The 22054-nt window shown below is 36.0% G+C and overlaps 1 protein-coding gene across 1 annotated transcript; it reads left to right on the plus strand.

Annotated features, from left to right (window-relative positions):
• The first annotated feature begins 18532 nt into the window (after positions 1 to 18532).
• LOC149181228 (multicopper oxidase LPR2-like) lies at positions 18533 to 21464 on the plus strand. The gene is made up of 4 exons (XM_089418291.1): positions 18533 to 19134; positions 19237 to 19806; positions 19948 to 20853; positions 20956 to 21464. Exons 1-4 carry the CDS (start codon positions 18925 to 18927, stop codon positions 21007 to 21009), a joined length of 1740 nt encoding a protein of 579 aa, XP_089274417.1. The 5' UTR covers positions 18533 to 18924; the 3' UTR covers positions 21010 to 21464.
• Positions 21465 to 22054: the final 590 nt, after the last annotated feature.

The following is a 22054-nucleotide window of genomic DNA, read 5'->3' on the forward strand; positions in this document are numbered from 1 at the left end:
CTTCAGGCTCCATCTATAGCTTATAAAACAAATGACATCAACAAGCAAACCATGTTCTTCCCCAGTATGGTCGCCACTATGTTAACGCTCGAATCTGCCTCAGGCTGAGGAAGGCAAAACTCAAGGCAACATCAAACCACGCTCAGCCTCGTAGCTAGCCCTACGAGGACAGGAGAGGGCTCTCTCCAGTCAATCTCGAGAAAATGAGCAATAGGGTGCGAGATGAATTTAAAACGGTAACTGATTTTAGGCTAGGTATTAAGTACAGAAGTTTAAAGGTGAGTTTTTGGGGTTTTTGTTGAATCAAAGGGAAAAACAATTTTGGGTGCGGGGATGAGACACAGTTTCTGCAGAGGTCTGATTGGAGCAAGGTAGGAAATTTTTTTGATGCCTTAAAAGCAATGAGGTGAATAGATCAGACAGGTGAGGAGCTAAGGAGAGCAAGAAAACCTCAAGAGTTCTCCTTAAACAGATGAAAACATAGGAGATCAAACAAACTTAAAGGCAGAGCATTACAGATTATGAATTCTACCTTAACACTTCATTTGTTCAATTGCAGAAGATGAGAGAAGGAAAATGATACACATAACAACTTACAAGTACTGAAAGAAGCACACCATCAAGACATAAAGCCACATGAATTCCAAACAGTGCTGCAAAACCCTGGTCTTTCCTTTGCCAAAATGCTGAAGTAAAATGTACAATAGAGTCTCCAAACCTTTTCCCCAAGAGTCCAACCATGAAAATGACTAAGAAAATACATAATATAGGCAAGCCAACCCATTCCCTTGCCTCTAGGGGTCGATCTCATCATCCTAGGATCTGTTTCAACCAATTCTAAACAAAGCACTACAATCTAGGTAGTCAAAACAACTTGCCTCTATGAGGTAGGAAACTGATTCATTCATTTAATTTTCACTTTTTAGTGAATGAATCTTCTAGAACAAGTAATAAAGTGCCAAAATTACATCATGTTTCATTAGTTACATCAAGAGGAGTGAAAAAAATCACATCACAAGTCAAAACTGGTCAAACTGGCTTCGTTTCCTGAGCTGAAGATGAAAATTGTGCCAAAAAACCCTGTGCGCCGCGCGCCTTTCCACCTGTTTTTGGGGCACTTCCCGGCATCCAAATTGAGCTCACGATAGCTCGTTGGAAAGGTATTTGAGTCTAATTTCCAACCCAACTAGAAATTTTCAATTTAGATTTCATTTGGCTTTTCAAAAATTAAATCTCCCAAGACTGGTCAAAATGTGCCAAATGAGGCTACCTCAAGGCATAGTGTTGTTGGAGTCAACTTTTGAATGCCTTCCTCAACTCCAAATTGAGCTCATGATAACTCATTGGAAATATAGTTTTGTCTAGTTATCCTTTGACTCATCAAGAAAGTGATTTGGCCAACCAAGCTAGGAGAAAACCTGATATTCCCAAGGTCACTTCAGAGGTGCATCAATTCTCCCGAGGCGATTTTATTTTTGACATTTCTCTAAAACCATGACACCTGTGTAAAAAGTGAGGGAGGTTTTTCTTATTTGGCATGTTGTGGACAAAAATCTCTCTCATTTTTCTAAAATTCATCTTTTATTGCTCTGAAACATCTTTTGAGTGAAACTTATCCCGATGTGTGAAACAAGGAATTTTGTGGAAATGAAGCGAAATGAAGGGGATGAGGGGCTTGTAAATTCTTGGGGAAATTTTGGGAAGTAGGGAGGGATGTTAGGAAGCAGGGGAAAGTGGAATCTTGGAGATGGAGTGAGGGGAAGGGGTCCAAAAGGGCAAAACACAGGCCTAGCCTAGAAAATTGCCAAGTTGTGGCAAGAAACTAGGGTTTGTGGAAAAATGAGGAATTTGGGGAATCTCAGTGATGGGAAGTGTTTAATAAGGTACATTAATGATAGGGGAAGGTGTATGAACATCAGGATACAAATTTTTCCGATGATTTGACCCTCCAAGAGAATTTACCTCCAAAACCCTAGGAGAGGGAAATGAACCTTGCCTAGGCGCAACTGAAGCATGAACAAGGTGTAAAATGACCCAATGGAACCTGACATGATGAGGACAACCCTATGAATGATGATAGACTCAATTGAATGATGACATGGACCGACATTTGGACAACTCTAGAAGGAGTGAAAGCAAACCCTAGACCTAATGCCTAGTGACCAAATTTTGCTTGAAAACTCTTTGAAATGACAAAATTTGACCTTGACACTCTGAGACCACTTTGTAAGATCATATTTGATCACTGGAGGAAGGCTGGAAGGACTGACACTAACAAATACGACCATATCTTGTAATGCATTGGCTGGAATTACCACTCCTAAAACTATCAAGATAGAAGGACAAATGAAGAAGAAAAAGGTAATAGTGTTGATTGATTCAGGAAGTACCCACAATTTTATTCATTGTATAGCAAAAGAATTGAATTGATTCCTATTTCGAGCACGAGAATGTCAAGTGATGGTTGCAAATGGAGGAACAATAAATTGCTCTGGAAAGTGCCATAATATCAAGCTATGCATGGGAGAATATGTATTGACTAGCCCAATGCTTTCCATTCCAATGGGAGGTGCTGATGTTGTACTAGGAGTCCAATGGCTACAATCCTTGGGTACAATAGCTTTCAATTTTCAAGAATTTTTCATGAAATTTTCTGCGGAAGGAAAGGAAGTTGAATTAAGGGGTATTGCAGGGAAACCAGGAAAGATAATCAGCTCTAACGGTATGAAAAAGCTTCTAAAAAAGGAACAAAGAGGTGTAATTGCACAATTATGTTCGCTAGATGTTTCCACATCAGAATCATCTATTTCTCCAGATCTCCAAAAAGTCTTGGACAATCATTCCAAGGTATTTGAGACTCCCAAAGGTCTCCCACCTATTCGTGATCATGATCATGCTATTCATCTGATTCCAGGGAGTGTTCCTCCAAACATTAGTCCGTACAGATATCCCTATGCCCAAAAGAGTGAAATTGAACATATGGTTGCAGAAATGCTAGAGGCGGGCATAATTCAACCTAGCCAAAGTTCTTTCTCTGCTCCAGTAGTATTGGGGCACAAGAAGGATGGATCATGGCGCATGTGTCTGGATTATAGGTAGCTCAACAAGCTCACTATTAAAGATAAGTTTCCCATTCCTGTCATTGATGAATTATTGGATGAATTGCATGGATCAATTTACTTCACCAAGTTGGATCTTCATTCAGGATATCATTAAATCAGAATGAAGACTGAAGACATTCTGAAAACAACATTTAGAACTCATGAGGGTCATTATGAATTTTTGGTCATGCCTTTTGGCCTTACCAATGCACCTTCTACATTTCAAGGTTTGATGAATTCCATTTTCAAACCCTTTCTTAGAAAATTTGTGTTAGTATTTTTTGATGATATACTAATCTACAACAAATCTTAGAAGGATCATGTTGAACATGTTGACAGGGTGCTACAACTATTGGAGGAGAAACAATTATATGCAAAAAGATCCAAATGTTTCTTTGGAGTGCAAGAGATGGAATATCTGGGTCATATTGTATCTCATGAAGGAGTTAAGTTAGACCCTAGAAAAATTAAAGCCATTAAGGAATGGAAAATCCCCACATCCAGAAAGCATTTGCGAGGATTTCTCAGGTTGACCGGGTATTATCGCAAGTTTGTTAAGAATTATGGGAGAATAGCAGCACATCTAACAACATTATTGAAGAAAGATGCATTTTCATGGACTCCAGAAGCAACAAAGGCCTTCGAACATCTTAAAGAGGCAATGTGCCAAGCATCGGTCTTAGCTACACCGGACTTCACAAAAACCTTTATTGTGGAATGTGATGCTTTAGGAAATGGAATTGGTGTTGTTTTAATGCAATATGAAAGAACCATTGCTTTTGAAAGTCGTCCAATCAAGGGAAAGTTTTTACACAAAGCTATTTATGAGAAGGAAATGTTGGCAATACTACATGCACTTAAGAAATGGCGACCCTACCTAATGGGAAGACACTTCAAGGTAAAAAAATATCATGATAGTCTTAAATACTTTTTAGAACAAAGATTATCATTTGAAGAGAAACAAAAGTGGGTCACAAAGATGTTGGGTTATGACTTTGAAATCATCTACAAAAAAGGGAAGCAAAATGTGGTGGCAGATGCACTCTCAAGAAAGAATGAGGATGTGGAAGCATTGTTGTGCGCCATTTCTATTATCCAACCAGATTGGATAAACGAAGCAAGGGAGGAATGGAAGAATGATGAAGAAATGTGGGCACTTATTTGAAAGTTACAACAAGATTCCAGTACAAATGATACATTTAGCTGGAAAAATGATTCATTATGGTACAAAGATCGCTTATACCTCTGTAAGAATTCCCAACTCAAACAAAATATTCTTATGGAATTGCACACTTCTCCCTTAGGAGGGCACTCAGGATTTTTAAAATCTTACTTAAGAAGGATTTTTTTTGGGATGGCCTTAAATCGGATATTCAAAAGTTTGTGGCAGAATGTTTGGTTTGCCAACAAAATAAAGTTGAAACAATTAAGACCCCGGGTCTATTACAACCTTTATCCATTCCAAGCCAATGTTGGGAGGAGGTTTCAATGGATTTTATCACAGGTTTATCCAACTTTGAGGGAAAGAGTGTCATCATGGTGGTAGTTGACAGACTTACCAAGTATGCACACTTTTGTGCATTATCACATCCATTTAAAGAAAGTACAGTTTCTACTGCATTTATGGAAACAATTCAAAAGCTACATGGAAACCCAAAGATTATTGTAAGTGACAGAGATCCCATTTTCATTCAAAATTTTTGGACAGAATTATTTTCTTGTCTTGGTACTCAGCTAGCTCATAGCTCTTCTTATCATCCACAATCTGATGGGAAAACTGAGATAGTAAACAAATGTTTGGAAGGATATCTTCGTTGCTTTGTATATGATAAACAGACACAATGGGTCAAATGGTTGCCTCTGGCTGAATGGTGGTATAACACTTCCTTCCATACAGAAACAAAAATGACCCTATTTATGGCACTTTATGGATATCAACCACCATCCATCACATCATATTTAAGAGAAAATTCTAAGGTTCAAGCAATGGAACATCACATCGAGCATCAACAACAAGTCCTCCAACTCTTAAAGGATAACATCGTGTTGGCGCAAAATAGAATGCAACAATAGGTAGATTAACATCGCAGCGAAAGAAGTTTTGATGTAGGTGATTGGGTATTCCTACGGCTACAACCATATAAGCAAATGTCCCTCAAGCAAGCTAAGAAGGATAATAAATTATCACCAAAGTATTATGGTATGTACAAGGTGTGGCAAAATATTGGTACTATGGCATACAAATTGGAGCTTCCTGCAGCTTCTCGAGTGCACCGAGTTTTCCATGTTTCATGTTTAAAGAAGGTTATAGGCGACAAGCTCCCAGTTCAAACAATATTGCCAGAACTTGACGATGAAGGAAAAATTATATTGGAATCAGAAGCAGTCACAGAAACAAGAACTCGACAGCTACGAAATCGATCAATTTCGGAGTATCTCATCAAGTGGAAGAACTTATCCACTGAAGATTACACATGGGAGGATGAGAATTTTATACAGAAGCATCCAGAACTACTCAAGCGTTGAGGACAACACTTTTTTGAAGGAGAGGGGCATGTTAGGTCCCTATAATACTAGTGATTACCCCATTACTATTGTAGTTGTATCCCTTATTAATACTGTTGTGCCCCTATTGTCCCCATATTGTTATTACTGTGCCCCATAGAATCCCTCTATTGTTATTTTTGTGCCTTTATATTATTATTGTTAGGTCGGCTAGGTTATATTGTGACTCCTTAGACTCCTATATATAGAAAGGAGGTTTTGTCATTTGAATCATCAAAGAATCATTCATTTTTGTAATGTAAAGGAGGTTTCCCCCTCAAAGAGTTTGCATTCTAAGGCATTGATCTATCTTTTCTATCTTTTTGTGAGCTGGTTTCATAACAAACTACCCTTTTCAGCACCTGGAGAATGCGTTATCCTCACATGACCCAAAGAAAGACAACATGGAACAGAACCTGGAAAGCAGTACCTAAATACGTCTGCTAGAAAACATGGCTCGCCAGAAACGACAAGATCTTCAATAGCATTCCGAACTCCCCTTTGAAGGTGGCAGTAAAGCAAAAACATTACTCCTCGAGATTGTGGCCAATCATCCCCTTAAAAATGATAACATGCTTCTCGCGGAAGAAAAAAGTGGATGGGAACTTATATATTTCGAGACAGGATAAAGAACACCACTTGCCCTAGTAAAACTCTTGTATGGAGAATACGAGAAGCGAACTCAGATTTTCAAGCTTGGAGGAGGAAACAGGGTAAAACAACAATCTTTTTTGATGGTGCCTCCAAAGGCAATCCAGGGACAATAGGAGCAGGCGAAGTGATCTACTGCCCGAAGGGTATTCGTGAAGATAGCTTCAGTTGGGGACTTGGACAGAGAACCAACAACTAGGCAGAAATCCTTGGGCTGCTAAAAGCCTGTCAGATAGCATGTGAAAAAGGCATTAAGGAAATACAAGTCTTAGGGGACTCAGAAATTTTGATAAAGATATTAAATTCAGAGGACCACCTCAACAATCTGGTGCTCAACAAGACACTTCAAAAGCTGAGATACGTGTTCCAAGACTTATCTTCCTATCTCCTTTTCCATATTCTACATGGCTCAAATAAGGAAGTAGACACAAAAGCAAACCTGGCATGCCTCCTGCCACAAGGAGCCTTAAGCAAGAATGATGAAGAACCTACATGGAACCCGATCCTGTAATCTAGAGTAAATCTACACCTATGTAAGGAAAAGGAGAGCTGCAACTAAAAGGAATTCTGAATATTGTATGATGGTTGTTTTGGTTTCGGCCCAACTGGTTTTAAATAATTAATATAACTGTTATAGTTAAAAAAAAGGCTTGATGCAGAATCACCACTTTTTTAAATCAACATGCAAATCACTAACATTCTAAAAAGTAATGTACATAAAAAATTTAAAGTGCCAAAAACAATGCTTAAAAAAATGTATATTCTGCATCACGCCTTTTCAAAATCGGGTCACTTTTTTGCTACCTATACGAAACGGGTAATCGTATCAGTTCCCGTTTCAAAGTTTACATTGTTGGTTGAGGATGGAAGCCACTTTTTGGAGAATTAAACTATCCCAATTGAGGATGGTGGTTGGGGCATCAAACACACTTAGACTTTCAACTTGGACTTTCACACCAAAAATATGCGGAGAGCCTTTAGTTTCCTTGGTATTTGGCAAAAACTCATCACTGAAAAATATCTCAATCAGGCCACCCTTGAAGAGCAGATCCTAGCTGGACCTATGGTTAAGAAGAATGAATATTTCATCTGGCGTAGCCTAATGAAAATGAAACCTTGGTTATGCGGGAATCTTATATGGCTAGTTGGACGTGGAGACCAAATTTACATTGGTGTTGATTCAATTATTGGAATGGATGGGAATCATATTCCCCCCCCACCCTCCCCCAATCATCTAGTTTCTTCACAGGTGTGGGATGCACACTTTGGCTGATATTAGTCACCAACAATCTACCATTTTCTCCTATACTAGACGACCACATGTTGAGATATTGGCTCTTCTTCCAAAACTCAAGGCTAAATGGAAAATTTATAGATCACATCTCTACCACACTGAGATCTTCTTGTTGGAGAGGGAAGACAAACTATCTTGGGGTGGTCTCTCCCACAGAGGAGAAACCTCTGCCAAAGAAACATATAGGTATATATATAAGAGGTAGAGGCAAGGCCCTCACAATAATTGGCTGGCTAAAATGTGGAGCTTGAATGTACCCATTAAATTGAGGATACATATCACCTACTATTGGCTTGTCCTTCTGCGATCCTTATATGGGAGGAGGTATCTAATGCACTTGGGATCACCCCAATGGTGGACATGTCTTCTATAACTTCATGCCTAATCAACTAGACAACTAGCCACTAAGAATACAAGGCTATTCCTTTATATATCTTTTGGGGCATATAACGATGCAGGAATGAAATCATGTTTGAGAAAAAAAACCCCAAATTTTAGATACATTACCATGAAAATTGTGGCATATTTTCTTGAAATCGGTCCTTGCAAACTTGTCCTCTAAAGGCGCCGAAGGGCTTATAAGAAGATTGATAATCTCTCCTCTGTGGGCTATTTTTATGGTGTCTCTACAAATGGCCTATATGAATGTGGAGCCATTATCTTTATGAATCCCATCATGGCCTACACTTCTACTAGTCAAGGGATTTCGACACCAACACAAGAGCAGAGGTGCTGGCGCTATGGGGGCATTAGGATGTGCTTCTTGGATAGCCCTTAAGGATATTATGGTTGAAAGAGACTCAAAGATCGTGATAGACTAGGCAAATGGAAAAGACTCTCTGCAGGTGCCTTCTCTCCTCTATTGGTTTGAACAAAGTGATTTATTGAAGGCCTGATTCATATCCATCCTATTCTACCACATCTTTCGTGAACAAAACTTCCCTACAAACCAGTTGTCTAATAGAGGATGTCCTGTTTCACCTGAGAAGATTCACTATGAGTTGTTAGCCAATGAAATAATCCACTGTGTTGGAACATTCTCTCTTTAGCGACTGTTTTTGAGGTTTGTTTTTTTCTTTTTTCTTTTTGTAACTTACAACAGACTCTTGTACACTACAATCAGACAATAGACTATCATACTGATGCTATATACTATTTTTGCAACATCTTGGCATCTACTGATATCCCTGGAGTATATTTTGCCAGTTCACCATTGGATATTGCTCTATTTTTGCTACCATTGACCACTGGATGATTAGTCTATTAATCTACTTCTTTTCTTGGTGTCTTTTTCTCCTCTCGTATTAGGCTACGTGGAAGAGAACTTTTGCAAATGTAACACTCTTTTGTTTTTATTAATGGAAGACTGTTGTTTTTTCTTTTGAAAAACAAAATCCCAATGGGAGTCCAAGCTTGACTAAGCTTCGTATAATCTTGATGATAACACAAAGCTTTTTAATACATCTCTATCCAAATAGAGTTAGATTTAAACACATAATAAATAATTTTAATTTTTGAGTTTATAGTAAATGAAAAATGTTTTTGATTTTGAACTATGTTATTTCATATTGTTTTATGGAAAACGTGATACTTCTTTCTTTGAAAACCGAAAGTATAAAATATAAAATAATTATAATATATTATTAACAAGACATTTTTAATTGACAACACATAATAATTGATAGTGTTTTGTCTGTTTTTTTAAATATCAACTAAAATGATAAACTAGTGGTTACGTAGAATCTTATTTGTGTGATGCAAGGTCAATTTTTAAGGTTTCCATTATAACTTATAAACCGATAGATATGGTCTACATTGGAATTAGGGTGCATGAATTTTGAGTCTTTATAAAATAAAAAATTATGGACGACTTAGTTTAATAGTGTGCGAATATTCTTCATCTAATACAAAATTGGATGGATGAAATTAAGGAGTTTCAACCATTTTTCAATTTTAAAACATTAAAATACTAGGTATCCACATTATTAACATTTTTCAAATTACAAATATGATAAAAAATATTGAAAACACTCCATTGTCTGCTGAAATAACATATATACACTTTACCCATGCTTAGACCCTTCAGTTCCTCTGCGCACACATTTCGCTTAATGACACTGACATATTCCACCCCAAATCTCTGGTTCATGATGCCATCCACTAACAATCCTCTTCTCAATGCTTTCAACTCCTCCAACATTAAGAATGTCCTCCTTCCTAACAATGCCAGAGAATTGAAGAAAGCCATGGATCTTACTTTTTACAAGATGTCATGGATTCTTGGGTTCTTATACAAAGGCTTGGTTGAGGTATCTATAATTTTGTTTAGGATTTTATACCATTAGAAAAATTGTGTATAAAGTCTTAAAGTGGTCGGGCATGAATTTGATTGGTTTCAAGATTATGTGAGGAAACAATGAAGAAAAGGCAGAGCTCTCAGATGCGCTTGTCATTGGGACAAAGGATTCATGACCACTTCCAACGTTGAACTAGGTTGGTTTCTTTTCCATAAATTAAATTTAAAAATTATGCCCCTTATGCCATTGTTACAAAGGCTTTATGCTAAGTTTTCTTCATTGAACCATATTATCTTTGGAATCAATAGTTATGTGAGATCCTATAACTGCATTTGTATTTTTGACATGTACAAGATGGAGTGAGAGTTGTTATAGTACAATAAAATATTTGTGGAACGAGATGGGTAGAGTTGAGAGGGTTTTTATGTCTTAATGGATGGTGCTTGGAAACCATGAAGAGAAAACATTTACTTCCTTCCAACCTTCATATATAGGTTACTAGTTTTCTTGAATTAAATTTATATTCACAAGTTTTCTTTTCTTAAATTATTCAGCTAGCTTAAATAACCTCTATCTCTTCTTTTTATCTAGCTCCTTGAGCAAACCTAGGGAAGGTTAGGGAAAGGTTAGTGAACACATGAAGCAACTGTAATACACTATAAGAAACCAAAGGAAAAACACCTCGATGAGTGTTGATGTCATCATTGTAATTTGCACTATTGACATCTTTAATAGGAGTAAAAATTACGAAAGACAATATACCTATAAGGGATTTGTTAAAAGCAATTATAACTTTGGAATTTCAATGGATTTCTTCTCCTTCATTAAATACCCTAACACAATTATAAACTCCAACAGTTCCTTAAAATGATCAAAACACATAATAAATGAGTGCATTAATAGGAGAAAGAAGGAAATTAATAAATAAGTGCATTAATATTAAATGACTACCATACACCTAATAATTATTAATCCAATTCCTTAAAATGATCTAAACACTTAATAAATGAGTGCATTAATAAGAGAAAGAAAAAATTAATAAGCTAATAATTATTCATTTAGTTAATATAAAATGAACTACATATATCAACCATAATTGTTAATGTTTGCACTAGTTTTTATATATGTAAAGTTTACAACCACACATCAACATTAAATATAAAATTTGAATCAAGATAAATAATATTAATATTATTTATCCCATATAATAATTGATAAGTAATATATTAATATGTATATTTTTTATAATTATTTTAATAAAATTTTATAAATATTAAATAATTTTTCATAAATTTATTTATAAAATAAAATATATAGTAAAAATATTCTTTATACAAAAATTATTGATTCAAAACTACACAAATTTAATTAATAATAAAATTATATATATATATATATATATATATATAATAAACATCTTTTTCATAAATTTCCAATCATTTCCATTGCTGATTTTAAAGAAAGGATATTGCACTCAAATAAAATAATTATATATAACTTAATGATTATTCTTTTATTTAAATGGTTTATCTTAACTTTATTAAAGCCAAGAATTGAGGTGTGTCTTAACTACAAATGATTAGAGAACTTGATCTTTATAAAGTCCCGACATCAAAAAGTTAACATGGAATTTAGTGCACCTTTATGATCACTAGCACTGCCATTATAGATTGGTGTACACAATGAAGATTAATAATTGTATTCATTAACAAGTGCACAATTAAAATTAATAATTGCTTTCATTAATAAATTAGGAAAACATATATTCCATGAAACTCTTGTATATTTATTTTATTATAGAAATTTATTCTAGGTTCAATGAGAGTTTACTTAAATATCTTTTATTCGATAAAACTAATTAATTTCTAAAATTGATTTTTAAAAACATTACATTTTGTAATTATTTTTTATTATCATTTTAATTTTATAATTTAAAAATAATAAATATATATTAATAATTATACAATAATTTATTTAAAAAAATAAGATTATAATTATGAGAGATAATTATTTTATTTATTTATTTTTAGAATTTTAATAGTATTTAATTATAATTGTGGTTTATTTGTTATATATTTTAGAGTTTTTTTAAATATTTTTTTGGGAGATTTTGTTTAGAAATTTAAGTTATAAACTCTCCACACTCTAAGTATTTAATTTTTTTTTCAAAATATTAAATTCATATATACAATAAAAAAAATACACTACAAACAATAAAAAAAAATCAAAATTCCAAAAAAATACTTCACCAAATTCTAACTAAAAATCCTAAAACATATAATAATTAAACCGCACTTAAAACACTATTACACAACAATTGTATTATAGTCTTTCATTTTATATCAAACTCTAAATTTTTTTCTTTTAGATTTATTATATGTACACACGTACTAATAAATAGATTTATTATATGTACACACGTACTAATAAATATTTACCCTCCACATATATGTAAGTAATTTTGAAACCAATGACTTAAAATCCACTAATATATTGAAGTGATGATACTTTTATATAATACAGGTCAACTTTCATTTTTTACTTTTATAATTTCTACATGCATGTAACTTTAAAATACTTATAGCTTCAATAGTTCTCAGTATAATGTGCTAAGCTTATTTCAGTGTTTGAAAAGATTAACAAAGAAAACAAAGTCATAAAAGCATCAATTTCATTATTTTGGAGGTTTGATTGGGCTCATTAATGGATAGGAATCAGGTTCTAGGCGAGAAGAGAAATTTTGAGATTTCACTAATTGTATTGGAGTTAGAGGTTGTAGGAGCTTTTGACATTTGTTTTGTTGAATTTCCATTATGTTAGGTTTAGGTTAGAGTCTTAAAATCATTGATGCTACCAAACCAGGAATCTTAATCATAAATTACTTTGCACAATAAAAATATAAAACAGTAAATCACATATGCACAAATATATACATTTTTAACAAAATTGTGCAACATTGTACAATCCCAATCTTCGTTATATTAAACCAAATCTGAATAATACAACAATCTATGGTATACAAGATATAATGACAAACTTCGCTGCAACTTTTATGTCGTATCTTGTCCTCTCGGTCCTTCGCTTCTGTATTGCTCACTTGTAGTGCCTTAGTCCATCAAGGCCACTCCACATCGAGACTCCAGGAGGGATGCCACCTAACAATGTTGCATGTCACTTCTATTGCATGTACACGGGCTCATAAATCTACTCTATAGGTTGGCCAATTCTCAAGCTCCAATCTGCCAGGTTAGCAGTCACCTTTGTCCATCAAGCTGCTGCACTTCAACACCAAAATTCAACCAATCTTTATCTCCTCTTCGTCACTTCAAGATAGCTCGTCTAGGCTACTTTAGGTAGCCAACACGTTTCCCTCCACCATACTAATGACACCCAATACTTCACTATCGGTTTTTCTCCTAGGATGGACTCTTCGCCACCTCAGAAATTCCTCCACATAGCATCAACGGGCTACTATAATGATCCCAAATCCGGTCACCAAACTGTGACCCAACACATACCAAAACATTGTTGTTTTGACTGGTGCAACGCTACAATTTCTGGGACTGGTTAGGGCCCTAACCACAGTCCCTAACTACCCAAAAAACACGCTCATAAATTACTCTTCTTGATGCAGTTTCTCCTCCAAGTATTGATGTCCCTTTGTGTTGCTCTCCTAGGGTAGTTACAACCCTAAACGTGGGACTGTTTCCCTAAGAGGACTGTGACACCCTTCAATAGTCCAATCTAAGGTTGCGACAACCTCTTGGGAGGTCTGTCCACCCTCTAAAAAGCCTCGCTGGCTCTGCCTTGGCTACAACCTACAAGAATAGGGCTACGACCCTTCCACCAACAATTTTGCCCTCAAAAAAGACCCCTGAATAGACCTTAAACCCTTGTTGTTTCAAACCTTCTCTTGCTGCGGCTAGGGCACATAATTCTTCTCTAATGAACTCTCTTCCTAAGATATGCATTGCACAAGATCGATGCCTATAACACATCAAATCACCATTTATTTATAGCCAATAAAGGGGCTCCAATGAATGAGTGAAGAGACATATATATTGACTAAATATTACTTCAAGCCTACATGACTTGAAAACCAATAATTATTTTCCAGCTTCAAAAATTCATTTCTCCACTTCTACAACTTAGAATTCGACATTTTTCAAAGTGTTGGATTCTCCTTTCTGCCCTCTATCGTCTCATGCCAACACATGTAGAAATGTGCTTCTGTAATTGCCCCAAACACAATTGGGTGCAAAATCCCATCCTTGGGTTCCAAGCCCACAAGTGACCCTTGTGGCACTTTTCCCTCCAAACCCTGAACCCTAGGGCTTGGAGTACCTCCCAAGCTACAAAAATCAACACTCTAGAGCACACAAATTTATCAAGCTAGGTTCAGTGGGATGGAAAACTTAGGGCATTTTCTTATTCCTCTAGTTAATCAATCTTATTATCTGGTTTTCCTTCTCGCTAGTGGATGCTCGTTTTCTTAGTTTCAAGTTTAACTGGGTTGGGTAATGGTCAAAATTTTGGTGTCTCTTGATGTATTCCAAGCCCCACTATAGTCTTTCTTTTCACTTTCTCTTCTTGGTATATTTTCCTTTCCCACCTAGGTTTCATAGAATTTCGTGGTATGTGCATCTTACAGGTTTACTCAATCTTATTCCTCTAAATCCATCGCTATTGTGGGCAATATCTCTAGCTTGGATTTTTATTTTCTGGTGCATTATGAACCAACAGTGAATGTGTATCCACCGAGAGGATGGGGGTCGATTCCCTCAAGGTAGGCTTTATTCCCAAGCCCATGCCCAGGAGGCTACATCCATCTTCGATTCTACCACACCCCTCGAAATTCAAAAAGAAATCCATCAACTTGAAACCCTCACAACCAATGACCAACAAGCTTATTCAGATTTAGAAATCTAAGAGGAGCTAGTTAATTGGGTTCCCAACCCTAGTCATACCAAGGGAAGATGAAAAAATTACTTGAATTCCATCACCCTTCATTGGCACATATGAAAAATCTTCTGGGTATGGTCTTGAAGAAAAAACATGAAATCCATAATGATATTATCTCTTCTTTGAACGAAATCAAGCAAATGAAATGATATCATCGCCCCTGTCTTGCTAGCCTGGATGCCTGCTAGCTCACCTGGAAAGCCACCTTTAGTGTGACATAAAACCCCTTGCTCTAGCTAGTACTAGTGCTCATAACCTAACTCCAATTACCTCTTCAGACTCTTGAATCTTGTTATGTCTTCTGGAAACTGCTTTATTTCCCTTTTAAATCCAGTATATGGTAGTTTTAGTAGTTTCTAAGTATCAAATGTTTTTATTTGACATTACTTGAACTTCAGTTAAAGGTCAACAACTCTGTTTTCCCTACTGACATATTGAAATTAGTTTCTCTAATGACACATTGAAACCGAGCTTTGCATGAAAAGTGATATTTATTTGATGTAGTAAAACAATCTTATATATATAAATATATATAAACATGAAAATTTGAAATAACTGAAACTTTTTTAAGGAGTTATACAATTTAAATTTATGTAGAAACCTATATAAAGTTACACTAATTTAAGCCATTGAAGTCTATTTTGTTATGTAGTATTATTTTTCTTTACAACCATATATCTCATAGTCTAAATGATACATATAAAATAATATTGAAAATGAAAGAAATCTAGAAGTCAACATAATGAAGCTATTGTGTAAATGAAGTTAGCAAACCATTGCAGAATGGAAAACATTGAATAATAAAGCTACTTCATGAACATATTGATTGGCCAAAAAAATATTAAAGTGGTTGAAGAATGTTGTCTGAGAGAATTTATCTCATAGATCTCTCACCATGGCCTTAATCTTCCATACACTTTACTCATCAATTTTCCATACAATTTACTCATTTTAAAGATTATTATTCATTACCAAATGCAATGATTATTTCTTTCTTTTTGATGGCCATAGATTGCTTTGATATTTCAAATTATATAAAATTGCAAATTCATATATATTAATATGATGTTTAATAGATATGTAATGGGGTGATTTCACGTAATAGAAAATGTCACATTTATTCTATGTTCACTATGACATTCAACATAAAACTTCCTATATCTTTTGTTTGCACCATAACATACAATTTAAAAATCTTCTTATCAATTTGATGCGGGTGACCCCATATTGGCTAGCCACTTTGTAACTATCCACATAAGATAATTGACGGAGTTAACAACCGACTATTGTTGTAGTTAGGAATTTAACAACTATTAAAAATCCGATGACCTTCAAAGGAATCTCAACGGCACATGTGACACATATCACTTTAAATCTAGTGTGAGAGATCTTCATCTTGCAACACAAATCATAGGAGGCATTTACACCTATTGAGGTACATGGATTATATATAACATCGCTACCAAAATTCAACCTCGCTCATTCCGAAGTGGACATTAGTCATCAAATTGATTTGCATATCAATTTGAAACATTGGCAAAACTCCTCGTTCTTGATTCACACCACTAAAATGAATCAGTAGAAAATATTTATGATGAAAACGATTTATGGAGGTCTAACGTTTTCAAGTTTTCTTATGGTCATGATCCTAGACCTGTGGGTTATGGCCCCACTATGCTTCCGCTACACACTATGTCCCATGCATGCATGCAACATCAATTCCTCATGCTTGGCTCACACATAAGTTACATGTGGCGTTAATTCATCAAACAAATTTAACACATTTCTACATCAAACCATCAATGCATAAAATCACCATGCACATAGACAAAATTACATCAATCATGCATCAATGTTAATTTAATCGCTATACTATTACATGGCAACTTGGCTGGCTAAATCTCCGTTCTGATGACTACCCTTTTACATGCCCCAAAGGCTACAATTTAGAGAGGAAAATTACATTGTCATGGATCACTCTGGATCCATGATTTTCTCCATAAAGCTTTCAACATAATCCCTAAAACTGTTCACTATCCCTAGAAACTAGAAAAAATCAATGCATTTGAGGAAACATTATCCTCATGGCCACATCTGCTTTCTAGAAGCTTGTCTTTTTTTGTCAATTGTCCGAAGGTGGGTCGATGCTCTTGTACCAATTTATCTAATTGAGGAAAGATAAATATAGAGATTCCTATTTTTTTAATGGTTGTGGGTCAATATAGGTCCTCAACACCTATAAGGAATAGGAAAACCAATGATGGTAAATTTCAATCAAGTAGACATATGTACATTGAAAATTTAAAAAACTATTAAAAAAAATGTAATTTTTTCAATAGCATGATTGTTTAATAGACAACCATGATATTGATATTCATATGGATGAGCATAGTGAGACTGCAATGAATAGCCCATCACACCATACACCATAGTTACATGTTCCAATTTTAATTTGGATTCAGATTCAATATGACACGGAAAAAATTGATTGAAAGAAAAAACCAATTCTAAATATTTGCTATATACTTCATCAATATTTACTATATCCTCTCATAATTCATTGACTTCCCCATATTTGCCATAATGCTACATATGCCCCATTTGGCTTCTAAAAGTATCATTGTTGTGATTCGTTTACACATAGAATATTGGAAGAGACTCTCATAAAATATCCTCCATTAATTTGATCTGCTTACTTTAAATTATGAGTAAATTCTTAGGTTTAAAGCTCATGGGGAGTGGTTGAGGATGGAAGTCACTTTTTAGTGAATTAAACTATCCCAATGGGCGTCCAAACTAGGATGAACAAGCCATTTTTTAGAGAATTAAACTATTCCAATTGGCGTCCAACCTAAACTAAGCTTCATACAATCCTGATGATAACATTCCACTATAAGTAGGTCATTTTTTCATCCAATAGACTAAAAGACCCCAACCTAAATTTACAATAATTACTTAAAAAAACAACAACAACATAACTAGAAACAAATTCAAATTTGAATATTTCATTAGATAATAAATAGAGATACTCAAAATCTCATTAATCTATTTATGCATGTCACAAATTAGATGATAAAACCTTTGTCTAAAAGAGTCATAATTGTTTCCATTACTCCCCGGTTAAATTTCTTTATTGAATATTCAAAACACTGAGTAAAAATCACATTACAACCCAATGTTTTGTTTTAATTAAATAGTATGGTTTTTGCTTCTCCGTATCACTTGCCAATCAACTATTCACATATAAATCAGACATCATCACCCTTGAGACATAAATCATTTGATTTATGTGGCCTTTACTCATTTAAAAAAAAGTTAACGCTCTCCTTCGGAAGGCCATTCCCCAAGCTAGTTGCTCTAGAACGAAACCCAATCCCAAGAGCAGGACCTCTCACCCTATCACTTTTCAGAATATAGAAACCACCTCTGAGAAAATTAAACTATCAGCAAAGCATCAGGGAAAAAATCAAACACCACCTCAATTAAAAAAAAAATCATTCAAAACGCAACACTCAAGAAAGGCATTCGCACAAGCCAAGCAACCAATAAAAAAATACATTAAGAAAGATGCTTAGAATCATGGCATCCCATTCGGCACTACCTATTAGTTACATCTCAACCCAACTTTTCAGAGGGCTATGAATTTAAATTTGACCAATAAATCTGCAAAATCATAAGGAGCGGTGAAACTTCGAAGTTGTGTCACTGATTCCCATGAATTTTGTCGCTATGACATAAACAATGCCCCCACAGTTATAATATGCCTGTGAGTCTCAACAATGGCCCAATCTTGTCTGCCTTTTCTCTTTATATTCAATCCAACCATCAACACTTGCTGTGTGACTGCCACCATTAAAGTCCTTTGCAGTGAGTGCCTTCCACGCCTGTACGATTCTGTCGTTCTCTCTAGCATTTTCTATTCGCTATTTGCACGGCTTCATACATTCCCTTCTTTTTACCGAAGCCACGGCTCACCTCCTTCCACATACCCACCTTATGTTTTCGCCTGCAACGCCGAGCGAAATAAGGTTTGCAGCATTTACACTATCTTGACACTCGGACTGAACACAAAAATATGTGCGTTTTGAAGCTCCTCTGCTTTTTCTGCTTCTTGGGTTTCTTGGTCGCGGATGGTGTTACAGATGAGAGCTTGTATAAGGTCGCGGCCTCTCTTCAGATGTTCGTGGACGAGCTCCCACACATGCCCAAACTGAAAGGGTATATCTTCCAAGAACGGGAGTTGAAGCCGGCGGAGCTTCGGATTGGGATGTTCCAGAAAAAATGGGTATGTTTCGTAAAAATTAGTTCAATGGCCTATTCTATCCAGTTTTGAGAAGAATTCCAAATCCCAGATGCAGATTGACCAGTTTTTTGCGTTTGTCTGCAGAAATTTCACAGAGATCTTCCCCCGGCTACCGTGTTCGCGTATGGAGCATCCAAGGGAAGTGCGACCGTCCCAGGTCCCACGATCGAATCCATCCAAGGCATCGCTACGTTCGTGAGGTGGGAAAACCATCTTCCCTCCCACCATTTTCTACCATGGGACCGCTCCCTGAAGACAGCCCACCCCAAACTCGGCGGAATCCCCACCGTAGTCCACCTGCACGGTGGCATCCATGAGCCCGAGAGCGATGGGCACTCGCTGGCGTGGTTCACAGCCGGATTCAAGGAGGTTGGCCCTGCCTGGAAGAAGGCTCGCTACCACTACAACAATATTCAACATCCTGGAAATCTCTGGTACCATGATCACGCCCTGGGGCTAACCAGAGTTAATATCCTGGCGGGGCTAATTGGCGCCTATGTGATTCGGAATCCCAAGGTGGAAAAGCCCCTAGGCCTCCCGTCTGGCCCCGAATATGACCGTAATCTTCTCGTATTCGACCGGAGCTTTGCTACAGACGGGTCTATTTATATGAACTCCACGGGCAACAACCCCTCTATCCATCCCCAGTGGCAGGTCAGTATGATATATACATTTGTTCCCTGCTACTTAACATTTCAATTTATCCAGTCTGTCTGTCTGTCTGTGTGCATAACTGAATTCAATTTACAGAGCCTCTGGGTGTTTGATTGAAAGTCTGTGATGTGTTTGAAACAGCCAGAGTATTTTGGAAATGCAATCATAGTGAACGGCAAGGCATGGCCTTACATGAAGGTAAAGAGAAGAAAATACAGATTCAGAATTGTAAATGCCAGCAATGCTCGCTTCTACAGATTTGCCTTGAGCAACGGCCTGAGCATGACCTTTGTGGGCTCCGACTCGGCATACTTACCGGCGCCTGTAAGCGTGAAAGAATTCCTGTTGGCTCCTTCCGAGATTGCAGACATCGCCGTGGATTTCAACGATTCGGCCACAGAGGAGGCCACATTAACAAACGACGCACCATATCCATACCCATCTGGAGACCCTGTCGACAATCTGAACAGCAAGGTCATGAAATTCCTTATCGAAACCCCGCCGGATGCCGCGAGTTCTGCTGAGAATCGATCATCCACCCGGATCCCTGAAAAACTGGTTGAATATCGTCGACCCCGAAAGAAAAACGCAGCGCATACGAGGTACTTGACCATGTATGAATACGAAAGCGCTTCTGGAGAACCGACCCATTTGTTCATCAACGGATTACCCTTCGACGCACAGGTTACAGAGACCCCGAGGCAAGGAACCAGCGAGGTATGGCATGTCATCAATCTGACGGAGGACAATCATCCTCTGCATATCCATCTGGGGCTGTTCATAGTCCTTGACCAAACAGAACTGCTGAAGATGGAGGAATTCAAGAGCTGCATGCAGAAGAATAACGACGCGCTGAAATGCGAGATACAGAAGCACGCCAAGGGAAAAGTGATGGCAGCTCCTGCGCAGGAGCGTGGATGGAAAAACGTGTTTAAGATGAAGCCTGGGCATATGACAACCATTCTTGTCCAGTTTTCTCTCTTGAACTCTCGGCATGGTTATCCGTTTAATGCCAGTGCGGAACCAGGCTATGTGTATCACTGCCATGTAAGTCCTTTTATTCAAATTCAATCCTAATTTTCAATTTCTGGTGGATGGAACTAGTGTTAGTGTTAATTTAGTATGAATATTTTGGGTGTGGAATTGCAGATTCTTGATCATGAAGACAATGAGATGATGAGGCCTCTCAAAATTCGATCTTGAATTCCAACTCAGCCGCCTGAGTATATGGAATCAGAAAGCTTACATTGTCACTTTCGTCAGGATGATCAATAATTACCCGCTGGAATTTTATACAATTCTCATAAGATGTTCTACCATTCTTATAAAATGGTGGTGTAATGATAAAAGTGATAAAATATCATGAAGTGGAGCAATTATTAAACTGATAAAATTATGTGATCAGTATTCGCTCACTGTAATTTTCTCCTCCATTAAGTTCAGTGGACGGCGTTTGTGTGGCCGGGCCAGGAAATCAGTTCATTAAAATCGTTCCGATGATGAAGAATGTGTCGGGCATTATCAAGGAATCAAATCAAAACAGATTTCCTCCATTCAAGATATTCTATAAAAAGAAAGAATCGATCACTTAGAGATGATGGTTCTTTTTATGCTTGGTTTCTTTTTATGATATATATAAATTAAGGTTTTAATGTTTACTGGATTTTGGATAGCGGTGATTGGGTGCTACCCACTCTTTGATATGTGAAGTTATTGGTTCAATTTTCTGTCAAACTTACAAAAGAAAGTTATAATAAAAATGTAAAATAAAAATATTAGACAAAAATGTGAAATTTATATGAATATAAATTATTTTTTTCAGAATTATCCATCATTCTTTTAAATACAATCTTTTTTGAAGTTTTACATTTAAAAACAAGTTTTCATTTAGAGATTTGATCTATAATTAAAACTGATCTATACTAGTTAAGAACAATATTTGATTATATAAATTTATATTTAATATAATAAATAAAAAAATTAGCTATAAAAACATTAAAATTTAACCAACATTTCTATCATGCTTTTAGTTTAATACACACTTTCATTGTGTGTCATGTTTTTGTTCACTTATCATCTATCAAAAAATCATGTTTTTGTTCACTTCTCATCTATCTACATTTTTTTTTTATGATTAACAAAACTTGATTGGATTTAACATATTTCGGGTATCATGTTTTTGTTCACTTATCATCTATCATGTTTTTGTTCACTTATCATCTATCTACATTTTTTTTTGATGATTAAC

Source organism: Pinus tabuliformis, chromosome 3_2, assembly GCF_031772625.1.
Source record: "Pinus tabuliformis cultivar Carrire ecotype Pingquan chromosome 3_2, CPIR1, whole genome shotgun sequence".
In the NCBI taxonomy this organism is placed as follows: Eukaryota; Viridiplantae; Streptophyta; class Pinopsida; order Pinales; family Pinaceae; genus Pinus; species Pinus tabuliformis.